Here is a 20732-nt window from a genome sequence, read left to right on the forward strand (position 1 = left end):
CTCAAAGTCTCAATTTCTTCAGGCTGTCATTTTGTTAGGCATTATGCTAAGCACTGGTGATAAAAAGAAAGGGAAAATAAGCAAAACAAACAAAAAAAATGAAGTGGTTGAGCAAGATGACCTTAAGGTCCCTTCCAGCTTTAAATCCATGATCCTATGAACAACAGAGAACCCATTAACAGGCCTCAATACCTTGTATTAATTTCTACTGAGGCACTGGGTCAAAGGGTTGTGCCCTCCAGCTCTGAAAAGCGTGTCAGTACTCTGAGATGAGGTTTTATTTGGGGGCTTACTCATTGGAAGTGTTTGTTTGGCCAGACTAGACTCTGGGCAGCTGCTAAGGAGCCCCCTGGCTTTGAAAACCCAAATGTTGGTGCTTCTCTCTCTGGCAACTATATATTTATGGTCAGACAGTTGGAAGCCCTGTCTTTTGTCCTTTCTGTCTGTAATTTGTTTGTATTTTCCATGAAGTTCAGGGTGGTGACTTTTTCCCCTGAATTAAGTGAATGATACATGTGCTTGATTAAAATAGATTGCTGACCCCTCAAAAGTTGCTTCATAGCAGGCCCTCTTGTGTATGTTGGGATCCTTGCTGTTACAGCATCAAACTTCACAAAACTCAAAACAGATCAGTAAAATAAAGCTTTTCCTCCTAAAAATCCCAATATTCTCTAGTCTCCACTGCATTCTATTTTATTTATTTGGTGATAAGCAGTGATTCTTCACAGGAAAGGTCTTATAGAAAGATGGGAACAAAGGGAATGTTAAAGTTAGAGGTTGAAAAAGGAAAATTAAAAGCAACAGTCAAGAACCATTTGTATGAATGATGTGGAAAAGGTTAAGAACAATAGAAAAAGGGAAAGAAGAGATTTAAAACCCTGGGATATCTTAAAAGAGTTATTTTTAGTATATTTTAAGGAACTAGAACCCTAATCATAATATGGATAATTTTATGCTTTCTAGAAGCAGAAGTAGATCATGTTTTGCTTATTTTGCCTACTTAGCAGATCACTTTAGATCAGAGGTTTTTAACCTAGAGTTCACAGACACCCACTCACTCTGTGAGCTTGTTTTTTATTTGTAAAAGTTACTTTGATAACTGTATTTTAAACTGTATTTCAATACATTAGTTTCCTTTGTTATCCTTTGTATTTTGTTTTAGGCATTAAAAAATCCCTTCCAAGAAGGGGTCTGTAAGCTTTATCATAATGTCAAGGGGGTCCATGACCCAAAAAATGTTAAGGACAAACCTCTGCTTTAGATGAAGGCAATGGCCCTGAGCCAGAGTTCTGGCCTCTAGATCCCATAAATAATGTGATAATCATCATTAAGATGATAATCCAAAAGGGCCATACCTTCAGAAAATGGAATTTAATCATAGCTTAAGCAAAAAAGCCATTGGTACTCAAAATGTCCTAGCTTATTGTAAATCAAATCAAATCTAGCCTAAGAAAACATACGAAGGGGAAAAAAAAAAGATGGATGAAATGCAGCTTTAAATAACTGGTTGCAGATTGCAGACAGCTTCCCCAAATAATATTCCTTGTAAGGGCTATTAATTAATTCTTGGCTCCTTCTAGGTCACCAATGGCCCAAGTTGCCAAAAAAAAAAAAAGTGTTACACTCTCTTAAGCAGCATCAGAGCAGTCATTACAAATGTGGCCACAGATGTTTCCCATTTTGGTCTTTAGTTTTAAAATAAAGAGGTGAGATGTGAGCCAGTCTCAGCCCCAAGTTCCAAAATTATGGTTTAGCAGCAATATTAATAGAACTACAAACACTAAACAATGGAACTCAAATACATAATTCTTAAATTGTATTAGTAAACAGTGTATCCACTCAGTAAGCTTAGAAAGTCACATAAGTACTCCTACTCTTAGGGGTTGTAAGGGCCTCAGTTTCCTCCTCTGTAAAACAAAGGAGCTTGAATAAATGATTTCTTTCAGGTCTAAAATTCTAGTGTTCTATTCTAGGACTATATTATGCTGAACTAGAGAAAGAACTTGCCTATTTGGGGTTAGTTTCATTAGAACTGAGATCTACTTATTAATGATAAAAATATTTATATCCATTTCAATCATTACTTCTTACATTTTCCATCTTACTTAGTGTTTCTCCTTACTTATCTTTGGAACTCTTCAGGGTTCACTCTTAGCAAAATGGAGAAGTTGGCAAAGCCTATATCTTTGGTAGTACCCTCTTGTCTCCATTTCAGTATCCCTTACTTCCCCCTTCTCTATTCCTCACCTAGCACCCAATACTCTTATACTACTTCCAACCCCCCCACCAAGAAGGCTGTTCCCATCTAGGAAAACCCATTGGAGATATTCTGACTCACTTGCCTTTATTAAAACCTGCCTTCAACTAGCTATTCAAGTTAATGTGCTACTTTTCCATTTTAATGAAGAACCAATTCTCTTTATTGTAGTTAAGTTATTTTTCTTGTGTCCACCTCTCTGTGATGCCATTTGGGGTTTTGCTGGCAAAGATACTGAAGTGGTTGGCCATTTCCTTCTTCAGCTCATTTTACAGATGAGGAAACTGAGGCAATCAGGGTTAAGTGACTTGCCGAGGGTCACACAGCCCTGTCTGAAGGCAGAACTGAACTAACAAAGATGAGACAGAGACTTCAGGTCCAGCACTCTATCCAATGGGCCACCTAGCTGCACCACCCTACCCCCAAAACAATAAAACTCAAATTGTAGAATATGAGTCAACAATAGTCTGATGGGGAAGATAGTTGGGGATGGGCACATCCTGTGCCCTTTACCTCATATTCTACATATAAAAAGCTGATTTTGCCTTTATGTTCATGATAGCAGTGCATCTCAGATGCAGAACACTGAAAAGGACAGATGAATCTCCAAGTAAAAGATTTTGTTTCCATAGAAATTTAAAAACAAGATAGAGGATACTATTTAAAAGGAATTGAAAAATTCCCACTAGTGTCTGTGAAAGTTTTCATCAAAGACACGAAATGAGGGAATTTTTTCCAAGCAGGGAGGGGTCCTTCTGATGGATGTTTTCCTTTTGTGCAACCAATACAGATTTTTGGCTCATATAAATTAGGAATTAAGTGCTCTATGCTATAAATAAAATCTTTCCATTGTTCTAGAGAAAATCTTCCACTGCGCACTCAGCATATTAGACTACAAACTAGCTACAGAACATTATACATTTCTATTCTAAGGTTGGTCACAGTGACACGGCAATTTGTAGCTGATTCTGAACGTATCCAACTACTACAGATGTTAAACCAAACATGGCTAGTCCACCTCAAGTGTGAACAGCTAACACATCATATTTGAGAGAATGTACATATTAAATGTTTTTAAAAGACAAAATTTAATTGGGGGAGGGGGACAGGGATAGCAGCTAGATGAAGCAGTGCATACAGCATAAGACTTGGAACCAGGAAAACTAGTATGCCTCTCATACTTATTAGCTATGTAGTCCTGGTATAGTCAGCTAACCTCTCTCAGCCTCACTTACCTTATCTGTTAGCTCAGGATATCAATAGCATCTAACTCACAGGGTTGTTGGAAGCATCAAGCAGGAACAAAATGAAAAGAACTTTGCAAACCACAAAGCAGTATATAAATGCTAGTTATTATCATTGCATTCAAAAGAGGATTTTATTTTACATCATTCTGCGTAGCCAGCTATGAAGTCCACATATTTCTTTTATGCTTTTAGTTATTGTTGTGTTGGTCAGTAATTTTTCAGCTGTCCCTGACTCTTTGTGACTCTATTTAGGGTTTCCTTGGCAAAGATACTGGAGTGGTCTGCCATTTGCTTCTCCAACTCATTTTACAGATAAGGAAACTGAGGCAAACAGAGTTAAGTGATTTGTCCAGGTTCACACAGCTAGTAAGGGTCTGAAGCTAGATTTGAATTCAGGAAGATGAGTCATCCTGACTCCAGGTCACTCTATCTACTTAACCATGTAGCTGTCCACATCCCTTTAGTAACATACATACATACATCATATTGCTGTAAAGTCAGAATTTTAAATCTATAAATTAATAGATTTAAGATTAATATAATCAATATTTATGTTACATCAATATATCTCTAATATATATTATACATATCATTTTATTATATATGATATACTTATATTACATCAGTATAATAATCTAATCTAATCTAAAAAATATTGAGACCAGAATGTAGATTAAAATTAGTACACAAATCTAATAGCATACTGAGTACAAAGTGACAGGAATTAAATACCGTTTGCATTCTCAGCAGTATGGCTCCATTATGCCATTGCAGAGTGACTGCTGAAACTAGAATTCAAATGAACTTACTTTTGAGTCAGATTACTGACAAAGTAACCCACTTCTAAAAGTACTTCACTTTTTTCACTCAGTTTCCCTGAGACACACCATATGGTGGCTGCGAGCAATTAAGAGATCTGATGGCTATCTGAAGGGGTATAGTGGTTATGGAACTGTTAGGGATTTTCACATGGTGCAGGAAGCAAACCACTGTATGCTATGAATGGGAAGGAAATGATACTGTACTTCAGAAAAGAGATAAAAATAGAATGACTGCCCTTCCAAATGTCTGGCCTTATGTTCTTGGCACATGCTTCAAATAGTATGCGTCTAGAAAGTAACAAGTAAAAAGGATGATTCCACACTGGCTTCTCATTAAACAGTAAAACCTGAATAATGCATAAGGAAGAGAATGAAGATTAATGATTTTCCTTTCTTATAAAAACCATCTTAGGTATAAAACAGGAAAGCATAAAGACTATCACATATAATCAACTCAATTGCTCACAAGTTTATAACCATAGTAAATTTATTAATTTCCGGACAGCTCCTCCCTAACACTTAGCTTACATGGGGGCCACTAGTCTTACTTGAATGCAAATAGCAGATAAATTCACTTACCCAAAAAAAGGAATTCAATGCCAAATGACCTTTGGAGTAGCAGGTGAGATGGAGCATGGTATAGAGGATAGAGAGCCAATCCCAAAACAAAGAAGTCCTGGGTTCAAATTCCATTTCTGACATATATGACTATGGCTGACTATATGACCCTCACTATATGAGCGAGTCACTTAATCTTTTAGTGCCCTGGGGTACTCCAACACTGCATTGGTAGAATTTTGTAAACTGGGATTTCCCTATATCATTAAATCAGGAGAAGTGAGGCTGGTGACCTGCATAGCCCTCCCTCACTCAAAACAAAGTCAAGTGCAAGTCATGTCATCATTTCTCTGATGGCATGGTCTTCTTCAGGACAAACACACAATATCATTAAATCACAGTTCTAGTCCCTATCTTGATGTTATCAATTATCTGTAAGTACTCCTACTTCTAATATCTGATGGAGGAAAACTATGTGTATGTGTTTGTCCTTTGTTGCCAGAGAAGAAGACCACTTTAGAAAGTAAACACTGCCTACTTAAAAGTAGCACACTGGATTTTTTTTCCCTAATGATTTATATTTATTGCAGTAATCAAGATAGGAATTGGGCTTTGTTCCAAAAATCATTCTGTATATCTAGTAGGGGGGCTGTGGGAAGGAGGACATAAGTGTTTTGAGAAACAGGATCAAATCAAATCATGATCTACGATGAAGCAAATGACCAAAGTCTTAGAGAGTCTAGTAAAGCTTCATTCTTAACAAAACAATTAGTAAAGTACAAAGGATAAATTACTTACATATAATCTTCTAGGTAGAGCTGGTTCAGAAGGATTGCAGGCTGTATTTGGGCCAGATGGACATTTAGTTTCATCTAACATCATGAAGGTATCATACATACCATCTCCCAACCTAGTTGAAAACATTAAGCAGACATTAGTAGGGAAGTCATTATGATTGGCATTTGTCTGCCCCACCTCCCCCCAAAAAGGCTTTGATGTTAACTTCTATGTTTCCAAGGAACTGTTCAGACAGCTATAGGAAGAACTCTTTGACATCAAATACAATGAAAAACGATTAACTGAAATAAGACTAGTAGAGCAGTTTTCTTCTTTTTTTATTTAAATGATTTCATTTCTGTACCTGTATTTTTTAAAATTAAGAATTCACATAGATCTCATTTTTCAAATAACATAAAACATTTTTCTTTGATAAGTTTCATACATTGTTCAATGAAAAGGTTTTCTTTCACACTGCTTCAAAATTGAGGTTAGCTTAGACCTAAAGTTAAAAAACTCATTAAGGAAGATGGAAAAGAATACTGGAAGCAGAATCACTGCATTCTCATCTACCTGTGATTGTGCTTCATTTGGAGTACTCAGCACCCTGGGCCTCAGATTCTCTGTCTACAAAATGAGAAGGCCAATTCCTCCCCATTCCCTGCTTCACAGGATAAAAAGATAAGATTACAGATAGCAAACTGATTTGAGTGAACGTCACAAAATGTATCAAGATTTTACATTATTTCCCCCACTTCACTTTCTGGCAGGAGAACAACGTCAATGAACAAAGAAATTATCTACAGAAATGACAAAATGAAGAGCCTAGAGAAGAAAAGGACTTGGTTAATCTACAAATTTATTCCACTGGTTAATATGTTCTATTTGCTACTAAGGATTTAGATTTCTTAAATATACGCTGTGTACGCTGTATTTGCTTTTGGTACATTTTGTCACATTATTTTTCCTACTGGTGACCAAGATACCAAGGATTCCTGTACTATTTTAATTTTTTTTCAAACAGCCAAGTAATGAAAAAAAAATTTAAGGAAAGACATTTAGTAAATCACATAACTGAATTACTCACAGGCACCGAAATAATACAACTACATGTTATGGTAAGAAGCACATTAATAACTATGTTACCGAGGAAGTAACATTTTTTTTTAACCAGTAGAACTGATTTTACACTTTTGCATGGCCAATTCTAGCCTTGTAGTTTAGAGGCTATTTGAAAATTGCCTTTGGGGAAGTAGTTTAAAATACCAACAAAAAAACAAAACTTCTAAATGATTTTTTTATAATATGACCCCCTTGTACAAATGTGGCATATTTGGACTAATTTAGGTTTTTAATTGAATTCTGTTTCATTGTCAAGGGCTAAGAATTCTAGACTATCTGACACTTTGCCAATGGGCTGCAGAAAACATGCTAGAGCCAGACAAGTAGCGACAGAGTAGAGAAAAAGACGCTAAAGACCTGAATCATTGGGTAATATCTGTGTGACCTTGGTTCGCTTAACTTCTCTGTGGCCTCCGTTTCCTAATTTGTAAAATGACAAGGGCTGCACTAGATAGTGCAAAAGGTCTCCCCCTGCTTTAAATCCTACCAGCACCAAAACATCATCTAATTATATAAACAACAGAGGAAATAAAAGATAGGAATGCCGCCCCAAAACACTAAGTGAAGGAGGAAAAGAATTAGAAAAAGAGAAGCTCCGTAAAGTCTTACTGGGGCATTTTACCTATTCTAAAGCCAGACCACACCCCACCGTGCAAATCCCCAAATGTTCAGTCCTGTTTTTATCTCCCATGACCAACAGGGATTCTCTGAAGGAATTTTGGTCCCCAGCTTTCCCAGTTAGCAAATGGCTTGGCTTTTCCGTTTTTCTTGGCTTATGCCTCCCAATCTAGCTCCTCTTTCAGGATAATCCCTCCTTCTCTTTCCCCTCCTAGGCTCTACTCCAACTCTCTCCCCCTTCTTGGGTGGCAGAAGGCAGAAGAAGAGAACCTACAACTGCGAGCAGGGGGTGGAGGTTGCAAACATCTCCCCAGAAAGCTCACAAAGCTTTGACAAGTTCCCTCTCTCCTCTTCTGGGGTGTCTGTGTGATGTTTACCAAACCTAACCCCCATTTCCCCCTCTACTGGGGTCCTCTTTTCCAAACCCAGTCTCTCCTTTCTGCTTGGCCAGCCCTACCCCAAACTCAGACCCCGCCCCAAATCTCCTGAGATGCCCTTCCCCACTGCTGGACCTCGATCTTCTACAAGAGTGCCCCTCCCCAAACCCAGTGCCCCCTTTTTCCTGCTGGCCCCCCTTCCTCAAGTCAATTTCCCCCTCCCTACCTCCTGGGGTGCCCTTTCCCCACTGCTAGGTTCCACTTTTCTGCTGGGTTGTCTTCCCCAAACCCAGTCCCCCCCATTTTGTGCTACTCCCCTTCTTCAACCCACCCCCACCTCATCTCCCGGGGGGCTCCTCCCCTCTGCCGGTGTTTCTCTGTTGCCCCCTTTCTCCAAGTCCAGCCCCCCTTCTCATTGCGGGGGCTCGCTTCTTCTCTGCTGGGGTCCCCCGCCTCCAGGCCCGCCCCTCCCTTTCCCGCTGCGCCCCTCCCCCCGGGTCCGCAGGGCCCCGGCCCCAGGCGCGCGCCCCTACCTTCGTGGTTCCTGGGCCGGGGGCCCCGCTCGCGCCGGCCCCGCATCCTTCCTGCCGGGACCGCGGGCAGCACCGCCCATCGCGCGGCCCGGGACCCCTCCACGGCGAGGGGAGAAGGGGCCCTGGGAGGGACTGGCCGAAGCCGCCAGCGGTGGCGGAGATGGCGTGGGGGCCCGGCCCAGCCCTACCGAGCGCTGCTTCCCCGGGAGCCGCGGCCACACACGGCCGCTCCCGCCAGCGCCCGCACACGTCTGCTCCCTCCTCCCTCCCGCCCTCCCAGGGGCCGGGCGGGAGCCTGCGAGGGGAGGAGGAGGCGGGGATAGCGGCCTGGTTACCGGGGCAACAAGGCACGCCCTGGGGACGGCTCCCCAGACCGACGTGGTGACGCTCGGCGGGAGGGGGCTCGAAAGCATCCCCTTTTCCCCTCACGGCTCTCCGGGCTCTGCCTGTCCCTTACCTGGTACCCTCTGCCCGCGGTCCTGCTTCCGAGTTTGAAAATGGAAAACTGGGAGAAGGAAGGCCAGAGAGAAGAGGAGTAGTCATTGTTCAGTCGTGTCCGACTCTCCGTGACCCCATTTGGGGTTTTCTTGGCGGAGATACTGGAGTGGTTTGCTATTTCCTTCTCCAGCTCATTTGACAGATGAGGAAACTAAGGGGAAAATAGTGTGAAGTAATTTCCCCAGGCTCTCACAGCTCGTAAGCGTCTGAGGCTGGATTTGAACTCAAGGAGTCTTCCCCACTCCGACCCTGGCACTTCAACCCCCGCTCCACCTAGCTACCCTAGGAGGGCGAGGGACCCTTGCTTTGTATCTGTTGTCTCCCTGTTATATTGTCAACTTCTTGAAGGCAGAGACTGGCTTTTGCCTCTTTCTGTGTCCCCCTGTATTAGCACAGCGCCTGGCATAGAGTAGGTGCTTAATGAGTATTTATTGAATTAAATCCCTTTTCATTTTGTAAATAAGGACCTTGACATTTGCAGGGGGGAATTGATTTACCCACAGCCACACAGCTAGTAGGTATTAGAGCATCAATTTAAGTACCTTCAGATTCAATACTCCTCCTCCAACGCTATGAGGAAAGAGTTAGGAACAGACAATATACATAGGATGAATGAAGGGAAACATAAAGAGTATATTTTATTTTAATCAATTAAATATTTTAATATATATTTTCTAGACCCTGTGCTAAGTACTTCACAAATATTTCATTTGATTCCCATGACAACCCTGGGAGATAGGTGCTTTATCATCCCCATTTAAAGTTAAAGAAACTGAGACAGACAGAAGTTTAGTCATTTGCCCAGGATCACAAGACCAAGTAAAGTATCTGAGACTGCATTCAAACTCAGTTATTTTCTACTCCAGGCTCAATGATCTATCTATCCACTGTGCCCTCTAGCTGCTTCTAGGACATAGGACAAGAGAAATGCCCCCAGAGGAAGGTGTATGAGGCTTTCAAGAAACATGGAAGGTCATGGTTGTCCTCGATGATAACATCCCAGGATGTCACTCCAGTTTCCCTTAGTAGCCAGTTTTCCAGATTTGTGGTTTGTTAAGTTATCCAGCCCTTTGGAGGAATCTATTCATATTTTCAGCTTGTACCACCTTTTCTTTTGAAAGTAGCAGTGGGGGTAGAATGGAGTTCCAAAAGTTTTTTTCCTGCTGAAATAAAAGCAGAACTAGCATCCAGAATTACAAAAGGAGGCCTTTTTCATGGTTACTGTTCATTCATTTCAGTCGTGTCTAACTCTTCATGACCTCATTTGGAGTTTTCTTGGCAAGATACTAGAGTGGTTTGCCATTTGTTTCTCCAAATTATTTTACAGATGAGGAAAGTGTCTGGGGCCATATTTGAACTCAGAAAGATCAGTCGTCCTGACTTTGAGCTCTTTCTGCCTTAGCACTCTATCCACTGTGCCACCAAACCAGACCTCAATTCTACTTTCCTTTCCTAAGACCTCCATTTCTCCTCTGCTGCCTTTGTTAAGAGAGTGATTCTTGAGCCATCTCATCTATAAAGGCCTTCCTAGATTTACATCCCCTCCTTCCCCTCCCATTGGAAATTTTACAATTAGAATGTCAGAAGTCTATCTTAGAGGTCTTAAAGTTCAACTCTCTTGTCCATCTCCTTCCTCTTACATCCCATGGAGGAGAACTGATTAGACTAAAGACTCACAGAAAAGAGTCGAGATTACAGGTCTTTTGTCTCTGGATCCTGTGTTCTTGCTTCTTAGAGTCACATGCGTGTGTTTCAAATTGGCTCTGTAAAAAGTTGGCAGGTTAACACTCTATCTGCCTATCTTACCTAGAAGTTGGCCTAGTGAAGGACATTTCTTTAGCATTAATTGAACAAGGGTGAGTTGAGTTGAGTTACATGAATCCAGATAGTAGGAAAAGGGCTAATGTTTAAATTGAATTCCAAACACTTTAAAGGAATACAGTTGTAAGCCTCAAGTATATTTTCAGATCATTACTGAGCCAATAAACTAGTTGGAACAATCAAACCCTCAACACCGAAAATTAAATTCATTGCAGACATTGTTCAGCGGATCTCGAAATTCTAGACACCAGCGCCACATGGTGGCACTAAGAGGACTCAACACCCTTGTCAATTCAGACCCAAGGCTAGCCAAAAGGCATATAGTCCATTCTCCTTCCAAGGCATAGTGTATCCAAAGTCTTAAGACCCCACAGACTCCTCAGACTAAGGATACATTTCCTCCCATTTTATTCTTCTTAATTTTATTGTTGTTTTGTTGTGGAAAAATACAAAAAAGTGGAGTAAAACATTCATTAATTACTCGACATTAGAAAATTGAAATCTGGGTGAGGATAGGAAATTAAAGATCCACTGGGATCTGAAGGAAGATGGTGGTCAACATGACTGTGGTGGTTTGACTGACCCATGCTACCCTCTGCCTCTCAGGATACTACTTTAGGCAGGCTAGCTTGTTCTGTAAGTGGCAATTGGTTGACAGATATCGGGAATGGCTGGCTTTTCCACAGGAGTTGCTTACCCAAAATAAAAAGGAATCTGTCCTGCTTAAAAATTTTAGCTCTTCACACGTCCAAGCAATGTTGTTTTGGGCACTTATGCATCAGACTTACCAAAAACACATAATAATAACACATTTATATAGCACTTTAATGTTTACAAAGTGCCTTACAACCCCATTAGATAGTTAATATAACAATTACTATTATCCTTATTTTACAAATGTGGAAACTGAGTTCAAAGGTTAAATAACTTGCCTAAGGTCATGAAGCTACTGAATGATATCAAGAGGATTCATATCCTTTGACTCAAAAAAAATATCATGTTTTCAACTGAACCCCAAATACTTGCTATCTCAGAGGAGATCAGTGAAAACCCTGATTAATATGGTGGGTTGCCTGAAATCAAATGATAAATTTAAAGGGCATAGACCTTTGTCTGATTGGTCCCTGTCCAATGATGTTATCATAAACATGTAGCCCTGTGCTGAGAGATATCACCTTGCACATGACACGGAATTATTTATTAGTCTCTAGTGACTCGGGCTTCCCTGATTATAGTTGTTAACTGAGAGTCAAGAGTTAAGACTTTTTTCAAGTTATGGAAATAGCTCTGCTTTTCTTAATTCCCAAACTTTTCCAGTGCTATCTCCCTCTTGGATTTCTAGCAAGAACTTCCCATACCCTTTGTATCTACCCACCAGTGACAATAATTGCTTGCAACATTAGCAATGACAGTGGGAAATGTACTTTCCTAAAAGAGATTGAATCCCTATCTTTCTTCTTTTCCTATATATTTCCTTCCTAAACATAGGTCAATGACCTAAGGGGTACCTAAAATGAATATTTTCCAGCTTTGTTGGTTATTTTGTGAGTTAAGAATGTCTATGTTCAGAATTAAGACATCAACCGAATAGGCGGATAATTTCCATTAATCAATTCCTTGTTGAGTTGCACCACAGCTAGGATCATTTTGTGTCTGAAAAATTAAAATCCGTGCTTCACCTGGTGTGGAGAGGTGGACCTTGTGAGTTATTCAGATAGTACAGATCCAAGGTGAATGAGGACGTACTGCTCAGCAGTTCCACAAAGTTGCCTTTACCTTCCTTCTGAAACAGTACAATTAATGTAATCGCTCTATGAGATATTTTATGTTTTAAATATCCCCATCCCAGCTGAAATCACTCCCCCAAGTCATAACTAGAATGGCAAGATGGGTCTCCAGAGGGTGTAGAGACTCTAGGGGTAACTGTGAGTGGCTACCTTGATAACATGATAATTTTTCATGGGTTCTTTCCCTTAACAATACGCCAGTAGTCTTAATTTATAAATTTATTTTAAAAATTAACAAAATGCCTTTTAAGGCATTTGAAAGTGAGTGGAACCAGGAGAATGTACACAGTAACAGCAATATTGTAACAAGAATCAGCTGTGAAGGATTTACTGACCAAGACAATTCCAAAAGGCCCATGATGAAAAATGCTATCTCCAGAGAGAGAACTGATGAACTCTGAGTGCAGTTTGAATTATGCTTTTTTTTCAATTTGTTTTTCTTATTTGTTTGTGTGTTTTCTTTTGCAATATGGCTAATATGGAAACGTGTTTTGCATGACTTCACATGGATATTGATTTCACATTCACGTTGATATTATATTGCTTGCCTTCTCAAGGAGTAGGGGAGGGACAAGAGGGAGGGAAAGAATTTGGAACTCAACATTTTAAAAAATAAATATTAAATTTTTAAAAATGAAATTGGTAAGTATTTAATCAAATAAAAAAATTTTTAAAGCATTTACTCAAATGGTAGAGCAAGAACAGTAGTTACAAACAGCATGGACACAACAGTGTCCTTTCTATAGAGAATCTTCACAAAATTCACTGTGAGACTGGGTATCATTGTCAGTGACAGGTGAATTGATCCACTGATGGATCTGGCTGGCTCCTCTCAAGTCACAGCATCTCTCCTGGTCAGGCAGATAAGCTAACCAGATGAGTCAATCCACTGCTTGACTGGGCTGGGCAGATCACTTGGGCACAGGACTGCAGCTGGATTGGGCCAATTCTGCCTCTAGGCTGTAACTGTCTGGGTTCTGGTGGGCTGGTCAACTTCTCTGCTGCTGAGTCATTTATGGATCTGGGTATCTCTGCTGGATGGATTAGTTTGCTGGACTCTCCAGACTCACTCTTTGATATGTAGTCCTCACCACCTCCAGCTTGTGGATTGTCTAGTTGTCCTAGCATTTTTTTCAGCTAGCCTATTACACTGCTATTTTTAGCAAAGGCAATGACCGTTATCCTAAGATGGGCATTTTTGAGTCCCTCAGAGTCTTACCTTGGAACCTCCCCTTCTTATTATCCCCTTGTTACACTTCCTAGTTTATGAGCCACTACCAACAAAGGTATAGAGCAGGCCTGTACAATATATGGCCCACAGTCTGCTTGTGGCGCTCCAAAGGATTTCAGATGGCCCATGAAAATTGTGAAGGATGTTGGTGTGTTTTTGTTCTCAAAGAGGACCATGATATCAAGATGATGACATGACTAGCAGTTGACTTTGATTTGAATGAGGGAGGGTTGTGTAACGTCACTAACCTCACTCTCTTCTCCAGAGCCATCTGGGTCCAAGGCCTGACATTCACCAGGACAACTGGAGATGGCTCAGGATGGTAAAGGATGTAAAAGAAAGTACAGATACAGCAGGTGCTTTGTCCACACCTGGTTTAACCCACCTTCCACTAGTCACTATTGTGCCTGGCATGTAACTTGGCAGGTGGGTTGCCACTGTGCATTTGTTGCTGTTTGTCACGACCCATGGCAACCATCCATTGTCAGTCTGTCTCTAGTCTGAGAGGAGCAATTTCATGACAAATAAAAATCTTAAGTAATAAGTGTAATTAATTGGTCTCAATTGAAATTTCCCTTTTAAAATATTATTTATTTGCAAAATAGATTTAATCACTAATTATACCTTTACTTGGAAAGTGAAACCTAAAAACCTATCTGCAGCCCAAAGAAGTTTAGCCTGTTTTAATTTTGGCCTCTACCTACTGCCAAGTTGTGCAGGTCTGATATAGAGACAGCCTGTACTCAAGGGTCAAGTTCATTATTTCTGATGACCTTTTCAGATGAATTTAAGCTATTCAGACCATTTCCAGGAATGGAGTATTGTCTTCACTTCTGAGAGACCCTTTACATTTCAACATCCCTGTCTTTTTGCCCCTTCCAACCTTCAACTTTGTTGAAGTCTAAAAGGATGCCTCCTAACATCTGCATTTGCTCATGTGTCTTTTGCATCTTATTCAGTGATTTCAGGAGAAATAAACCACTCTCCAATACCTGTTATCTGTCCTGAGGACTAAATTTTTTAGATAGGATTCTGTAACCTACATATTAGGGAGTCATACTTAAACATCATTTTAGAAATTTCCCTAAAGTTACTCTTTTCCCTTTTTGGGGTCAGCCTCCCCTCTCAATATACCTCATGTCCCAATAGGTGCCAAAAAATATTGGACTTATACAGAACAGGTTTATCCTAATCACTGGGCACCAAGCAGGCATTCTGTGGATCATCCCAACAATACAGTGTCCCTTAACAAGGAGCAGGTGCATATATCCAGCTTCATGGAAGATGGTCCAGTCTAGCAAAGGTCTATGCCTTGTAATTTCATGACACGGACTTAGTTGGGGACTAACCAAATAAAATGGGGATCCCTGTGATCATCCTTTCTTTATCCTTTTTCATGTTCACATGAACAGTAGCTACAAAGCATTGCCCCACAAAATTTGGGATGTACTCTCCCAGTTCATTTGTTATCTCAGAACCTATGTATAGACTGTCCATGTTTTACAATCCACTTCATGCTTTCCTCTTTCTTATCAAACATAGAGTTACTTCAAGGAAGGCTCAGCTTTGATCCTCATTCCTTTACCACATCAATCCTAATCCCCTGCTGCCAGGGTCATCTATCTCTTGAAATGACTTTGTCTTTACTTTGTATGTATTTTGTATTCATGTATTTCTATTTGTGTTGCTTCCCTAAAAAGAAGGTAAATGTCTCTGAGGCAGCAACTGTTTCTTTCTTTTCTTTGTATTCCACCACCGCCACCCCTGCCCTAGCATGTAACAATGTCTGGTGCAGAGAGTAGTTCTTTAATAAATACTTGTTGAGTGAACAAATGACATCCCAGTCCTCTTGGATTTTCTATTTAAGAGAGAGATTAAAGAAGATATAGTACCTGATCAGATCACTTTATTGGGCTCTGAATACGCTAGTGGAGGCAAGTATGTCCTCAAAAGCCATTTCTTTGCACATCAGATAAAGGCTCCTCTCTTCTATGTATAATGAACTTCCTTAACATTCAGAAGAACTTTTAAGGCAAGAAGTCTAGAACAGTGGTTTTCAAAGTAAAGGCTAGGGCCTCCTGGAAAGCCATGGTGGCCTAACCCAAAGGGATGTGGATCAACCAATCAGAGGGTGGGAAGACATCACTTTCCATCCCCGCTGCTATAACCATTTGTAGAATTCATCTGCAACACAATCATATGAACCTTTATCCCCTAACACTCCCCAACTCCTCTCTCTTTGTGCTATATAAGCTCCCAACCTCCCCTATTCAGAACTAGGTATCAATCACTCAGGGTTACTGCCCATAGTAGCAGTTCAGGTACCACTGGAAAAAATTCTGTCATCATATTCTGCCTTCCCCTAGGTCCTATCATAGCTGAGGAGTCCCTCAGACAGTGATCTCTGTGTGCTTGGGGACAGTGAAGTAAAGGTCCTTCCTTTCTTCCCACTTTTTTTAGGAGGGAACAAAGTGAATCACACAAGATAAGTGGATGTGGAAAGATTGTGATCATAGATTTCATTATATCAATTTTCTCCCTAAACCTATCCATCTCCCAGACTTCCCTATTACTGTCAAGGACAGCATCAGTTACTTCCAGTTACTCAGGTTCTCACATCCTCAGTGTGATTTTTGACCCATCACTTTCCCACACCCCACATCCACATAGTCAGTTGCCAAAATCTGTCAATTCTCTGCCCTTACCAGTCACATCTGTCCCCTTCTCTCAACTCATACAGCCACCACCCTAGTGTGTAGTCCATCCTCACTTCTCACCTGTACTATTTCAATGGAACACTCAATTCTTTCCTCTCTCTTTTCCATTCTCTAGACAGCTGCCAAAGTGATTTTCCTAGAGTGCAGATCTGATCATGTCATTCCCTTACTTACTAAATTTCAGTGGTTCCCTATTGACTCTGCTGTTCAGTTGTTTCAGTTGTGTCTGAATCTTTATGACCCTGTTTGGAGTTTTCTTGGAAAAGATACTGGAGTGGTTTGTCATTCCCTTTTCCATCACATTTTACAGAGGAGGAAACTAAGGCAAACAGGGTAAAGTGACCTGCCCAGGATTAGGCCTCTAGTAAGGGTCTAAGGACAGATTTCAAACTCTGGTCTTCCTGACTTCAGGCCTGGCACTCTATCCACTGTACTACCTAGCTACCCTAATTAACTCTAGGATCAAATATTATCTATATTTGTTTCATCCATTTTATTTCTTAAAATAAGTTTTATAATGTGTATAATTATTAGAGCAATGGATAGAGCACTGGGCCCAGAGTTAGGAAGACTTGATTTGGCCTTAAACACTCACTACCTATGCGACTCTGACCGAGTCATTGAACCTTGGCCTCAGTTTCTTCATCTGTAAAATGGAGATAATAATAGTACCTACTTCCTGGCTGGTTGTGAGGATCAAATGGGATAATGTTTGTAAGGTACTGTGCACACTTTAAAGTGCTACATAAAAATGAAAACTCTACAATAATAGTAATATATTATTACTACACACATATTAGAAGTACCTGCTCAAAAATCTTTCACTATATTAGAGGTACATGACTAAAAACATTTAGAGACCACTAGCTTAAAGAAGCTCCTTGTGTCTTTTCTTGGTAAGTAAAGGATATTAGGCTTGGAAATTGAACGAATTCAGGACTTACCAGTTTTTATTCCATGCTAGGGATTAAACAGAAGAGCTAATTAGGAGCAAGTGTGATCAACTGAACAAAGTTAAAAGATAAGGCCTTCATTTGGGACTTAGATTACATCATTCTGATAAGTATGAACATCTCTACCACAAAGAGATGGCTTGTGACATCACCTTAATGAGGTGTGAGCAATGACACTTCATGAGGACGGAAAATTGAATCATCAGGGACTCTTTCAGGTTTAAGCTACACCCTTTGAACATGGCCTATAAAAAGCAGCAGAACCAAAATGAGGGGAGAACTCTAGAAACATCTGAGAATGTACATATAGCAAATTACTGTGTATCTATATTAATTATTAATGGTGGCAGTGGCAAAGCTCTTTATGTTCTGATTTTTGTTGTTATTCTGTCCTGTCTGACTCTTCGTGATCCCATTTGAGGTTTTCTTGACAAAGATACCAGAGTAATTTGGTATTTCCTTCTCCACCTCATTTTACAGATGAAGAAACTGAGGTAACCAGAGTTAAGTGACTTACCCAGGGTCACACAGCTAGGGAAGTATATGAACCTGGATCTGAGTTCAGGTCTTCCTGACTCCAGACCCAGGGCTTTATTCTCTGTGCCCCCTTTCTGTTCCCTACTGAACTGATTGGTGACTGCATTCATAGAAACTCCAGCCTTCTGGAGGAATGTAAAGAGTAAATAAAGGCCTGAGATCATATAGTGTTTGGCTAGAGGAACAACAAGGAACTGAGCCACAGCATAGAAGAGCAAAATTTGAATTTTGCTTGGATGGTGTAAGATCTGAATGAAAAGGAGTTATCTTTCTGCAGAGCCAAGTTTATCTAAATCCTTATGGCAGTACTATAAGTCTGAAGGACTTAGAGGTTATAGGACAACAAATTTGGAGCTAGAAGAACCCTCAGAAACCATCTAACTGATTCTCTTCATTTTGCAGAGGAGCAGACTGAGGTTCAGACAAATAAAGTGATTTGCCCAATTTTATGTAGTTAAAAAGTAGTTAAAGCAGGATTTGAACCATCAGACTGTAAGTGTAACACCCCATACATTGTTCCGTATAGGTCTAAGACTTCACTTGGATGTAGAAAAGTTCATTTCCCTTCTAAGGCAGACTGAACACTTGATGTAGTATTTCATTAAACAGACCAGAGGCCCGTTTGGGATCCTGGGGTGGAAAGTGGAAAGAAGAATGTCTTGTCCCTGTTAGTCATTATGGTTTTTCTCTGTATTTGCTTATGGGATCCTTTGAGTTCCTTGTGTTTTCTGCATTGTTTCTGTGACCTAAATAAATAATAAAATTTAAAATTATTTTTGTGATAAACATTATTAATTTAAGTGCTTACTAGAGAGGGGAAAACTCTTCCCCCACATCTGTGAAGACCTGAGATCTGATATTCCTAGGAGAGAATCCAGGTGGAGGCAAAATGAACCATTTTGAAGTTCCTAGGAGAAACCTTTTCCTAGGACAAGCTAGAGAGGAAACACAAGCCAAAAGAAAGGATTTTGAAAAGGACCTTATTCTCGGTTGGAACCAACTCAGGTTATTCCCCTGGGAGTTTACATTCAATGTTTGAATGAAATGAAGCCCTCATAGGACATTGAACAAATAACAAGATTTACTAAACCATGGCAGGAAAAGGAAGTTCAGTGGTTATGCACTGAAGACTTCCAGAGTTGATTCAGCTTGCCTATTGCTCATTGTGGCCTACCATCCAACATCAGAGTGAGCCTGGAGCTCTGGTCTTCATGGTTGTTTCATACTCAGGCAAGCAGGAAATGATGTCAACAGTCTGTATTTTAGTCCCCTGAACCAATGGAGTCTTGAAAACGGTTTCATTTTCATTTCTCAAAAAAAAAAAAAAAAAAGCAGAAATTTTATGGATAATAAATATATTTTTTACATTACCTGAATTCCTCTCAGTATCTTGTTATATGCCATGGTCCACACTAACTGCAGGGAATACAATATAAGCAAGGTCTTAAGTAATATTCTACTAAGTTAGATAATACATAAATTCCCAAAATGATAAATGGTCAAAGGATATGAATAGGGATATGAACAGAGGAAGAAATTAAAGCTATCTATAGTCATATGAAAAAAATGAAAAAAAAATCACTATTGATTAGAGAGATGGAAATCAAAACAACTCTGAGGTACCACATCACATCTATAAGATTGGCTAACATGACAAACCAGGAAGATGATAAATGTTGGAGAAGATGTGGGAGAGTTGGAACACTAATTCACTGTTGATAGAGCTGTGAGCCGATCCAACCATTCTGGAGAGCAATTTGGAACTATGACCAAAGGGCTACAAAAATGTGCATACCCTTTGACCCATCAATATCTCTTCTAGCACTATATCCCAGAGATCATAAAAATGGGAAAGCTCTTTCTGTGGTGGCCAAGAACTGGAAATCAAAGAGATGCCCATCAATTGGGAAATGGCTGAACAAGTTGTGGTATATGAATGTAATGGAATACAATTGTACTATAAGAAATGATGAACAAGAAGACTTCAGAGAGGCCTGGAAGGACCAATATGAACTGATGAAGTGAAAGGAGCAGAACCAGGAGGACTTTGTACACAGCAACAATCACAGTGTGTGAGGAATTTTTCTGGTAGACTGAGTCCTTCACAGCAATGCAAGGACCTAAAAAATTCCCAATGGACTCTTGAGGCAAAATACGTTTGACACCCAGAGAAAGAACTATGGAATTGGATCGCTGAATGAAGCAGATGATTTTCTCTTGTGTTATGTTTTGTTTTGTTCTGTTTTCATGGTTTTTTTCATTCATTTTAATTCTTCTATGCAACATGACTAAGGTGAAAATGTATTTAATAAGAATGTATGTGTAGAACCTATGTAATTTTGCACACCATCGTGGGGGAGAGAAGGGGGAGGGAGGGGGAAAAAATCTAAGATATATGGAAGTGATTGTAGAAAACTGAAAACAAATTAATTAATTAATTAAAAGATAATACATAAAAGGGAGCTGGGAGAAGTAGGGGCGAGGTAGAATAGTAGTCTGGGAAGTTAGAGGTTGGTGTGATATTTCCTCAAACAGATGTTCTGGGGAGGAACTTACCCACTGGAAAAGGAATTGCAGGAGTGGAAGCATTGCCAGCATGAGAGGGTTATGGGGGTGAAGGTGGAAAAGTATTCAGTGGAGTTGGAGATTCACCCCACCCACAAGGACATAGCCCTAAATAATCAGGTCTGTATGGACCTGGACCATGACAAATCTTTGCAGTTCCCAGTGAGTATCTCTATGTAAAGAAATAATCATAGCAAGAAGCTACACCAGGAATATCAGTTAAAACAAAGATGATGATGCTTCTGTCAGTCTCTGACTTTTGTCTTAGGGCAGGGAGAACTGTCCGGTGTCACCACTTGCTTAATGTCCTTCA

General features: G+C 40.1%; 1 protein-coding gene and 1 long non-coding RNA gene across 2 annotated transcripts in view; one reads left to right on the plus strand and one right to left on the minus strand.

Moving 5' to 3' along the window:
• The window catches only part of LOC140529390 (uncharacterized), a 19215-nt gene extending 12617 nt beyond the window's left edge, over nt 1–6598 (plus strand). The window contains exon 3 of the long non-coding RNA XR_011975538.1: nt 6431–6598. This is a non-coding gene — a long non-coding RNA (uncharacterized lncRNA). The remainder of the gene's footprint in view (nt 1–6430) is intronic.
• Nucleotides 1–8605, minus strand: part of DYRK3 (dual specificity tyrosine phosphorylation regulated kinase 3) — a 20147-nt gene extending 11542 nt beyond the window's left edge. Inside the window, exons 1-2 of the mRNA XM_072648014.1 lie at nt 8311–8605; nt 5682–5793 (exon numbers count right to left, since the gene is read on the minus strand). Of these exons, the coding sequence (XP_072504115.1) occupies nt 5682–5793; nt 8311–8390 (192 nt within the window). The 5' untranslated portion in view covers nt 8391–8605. The remainder of the gene's footprint in view (nt 1–5681; nt 5794–8310) is intronic.
• Between the last annotated feature and the right edge of the window lie 12127 nt (nt 8606–20732).

This window comes from Notamacropus eugenii, chromosome 2, assembly GCF_028372415.1.
Source record: "Notamacropus eugenii isolate mMacEug1 chromosome 2, mMacEug1.pri_v2, whole genome shotgun sequence".
NCBI classification, from domain to species: Eukaryota; Metazoa; Chordata; class Mammalia; order Diprotodontia; family Macropodidae; genus Notamacropus; species Notamacropus eugenii.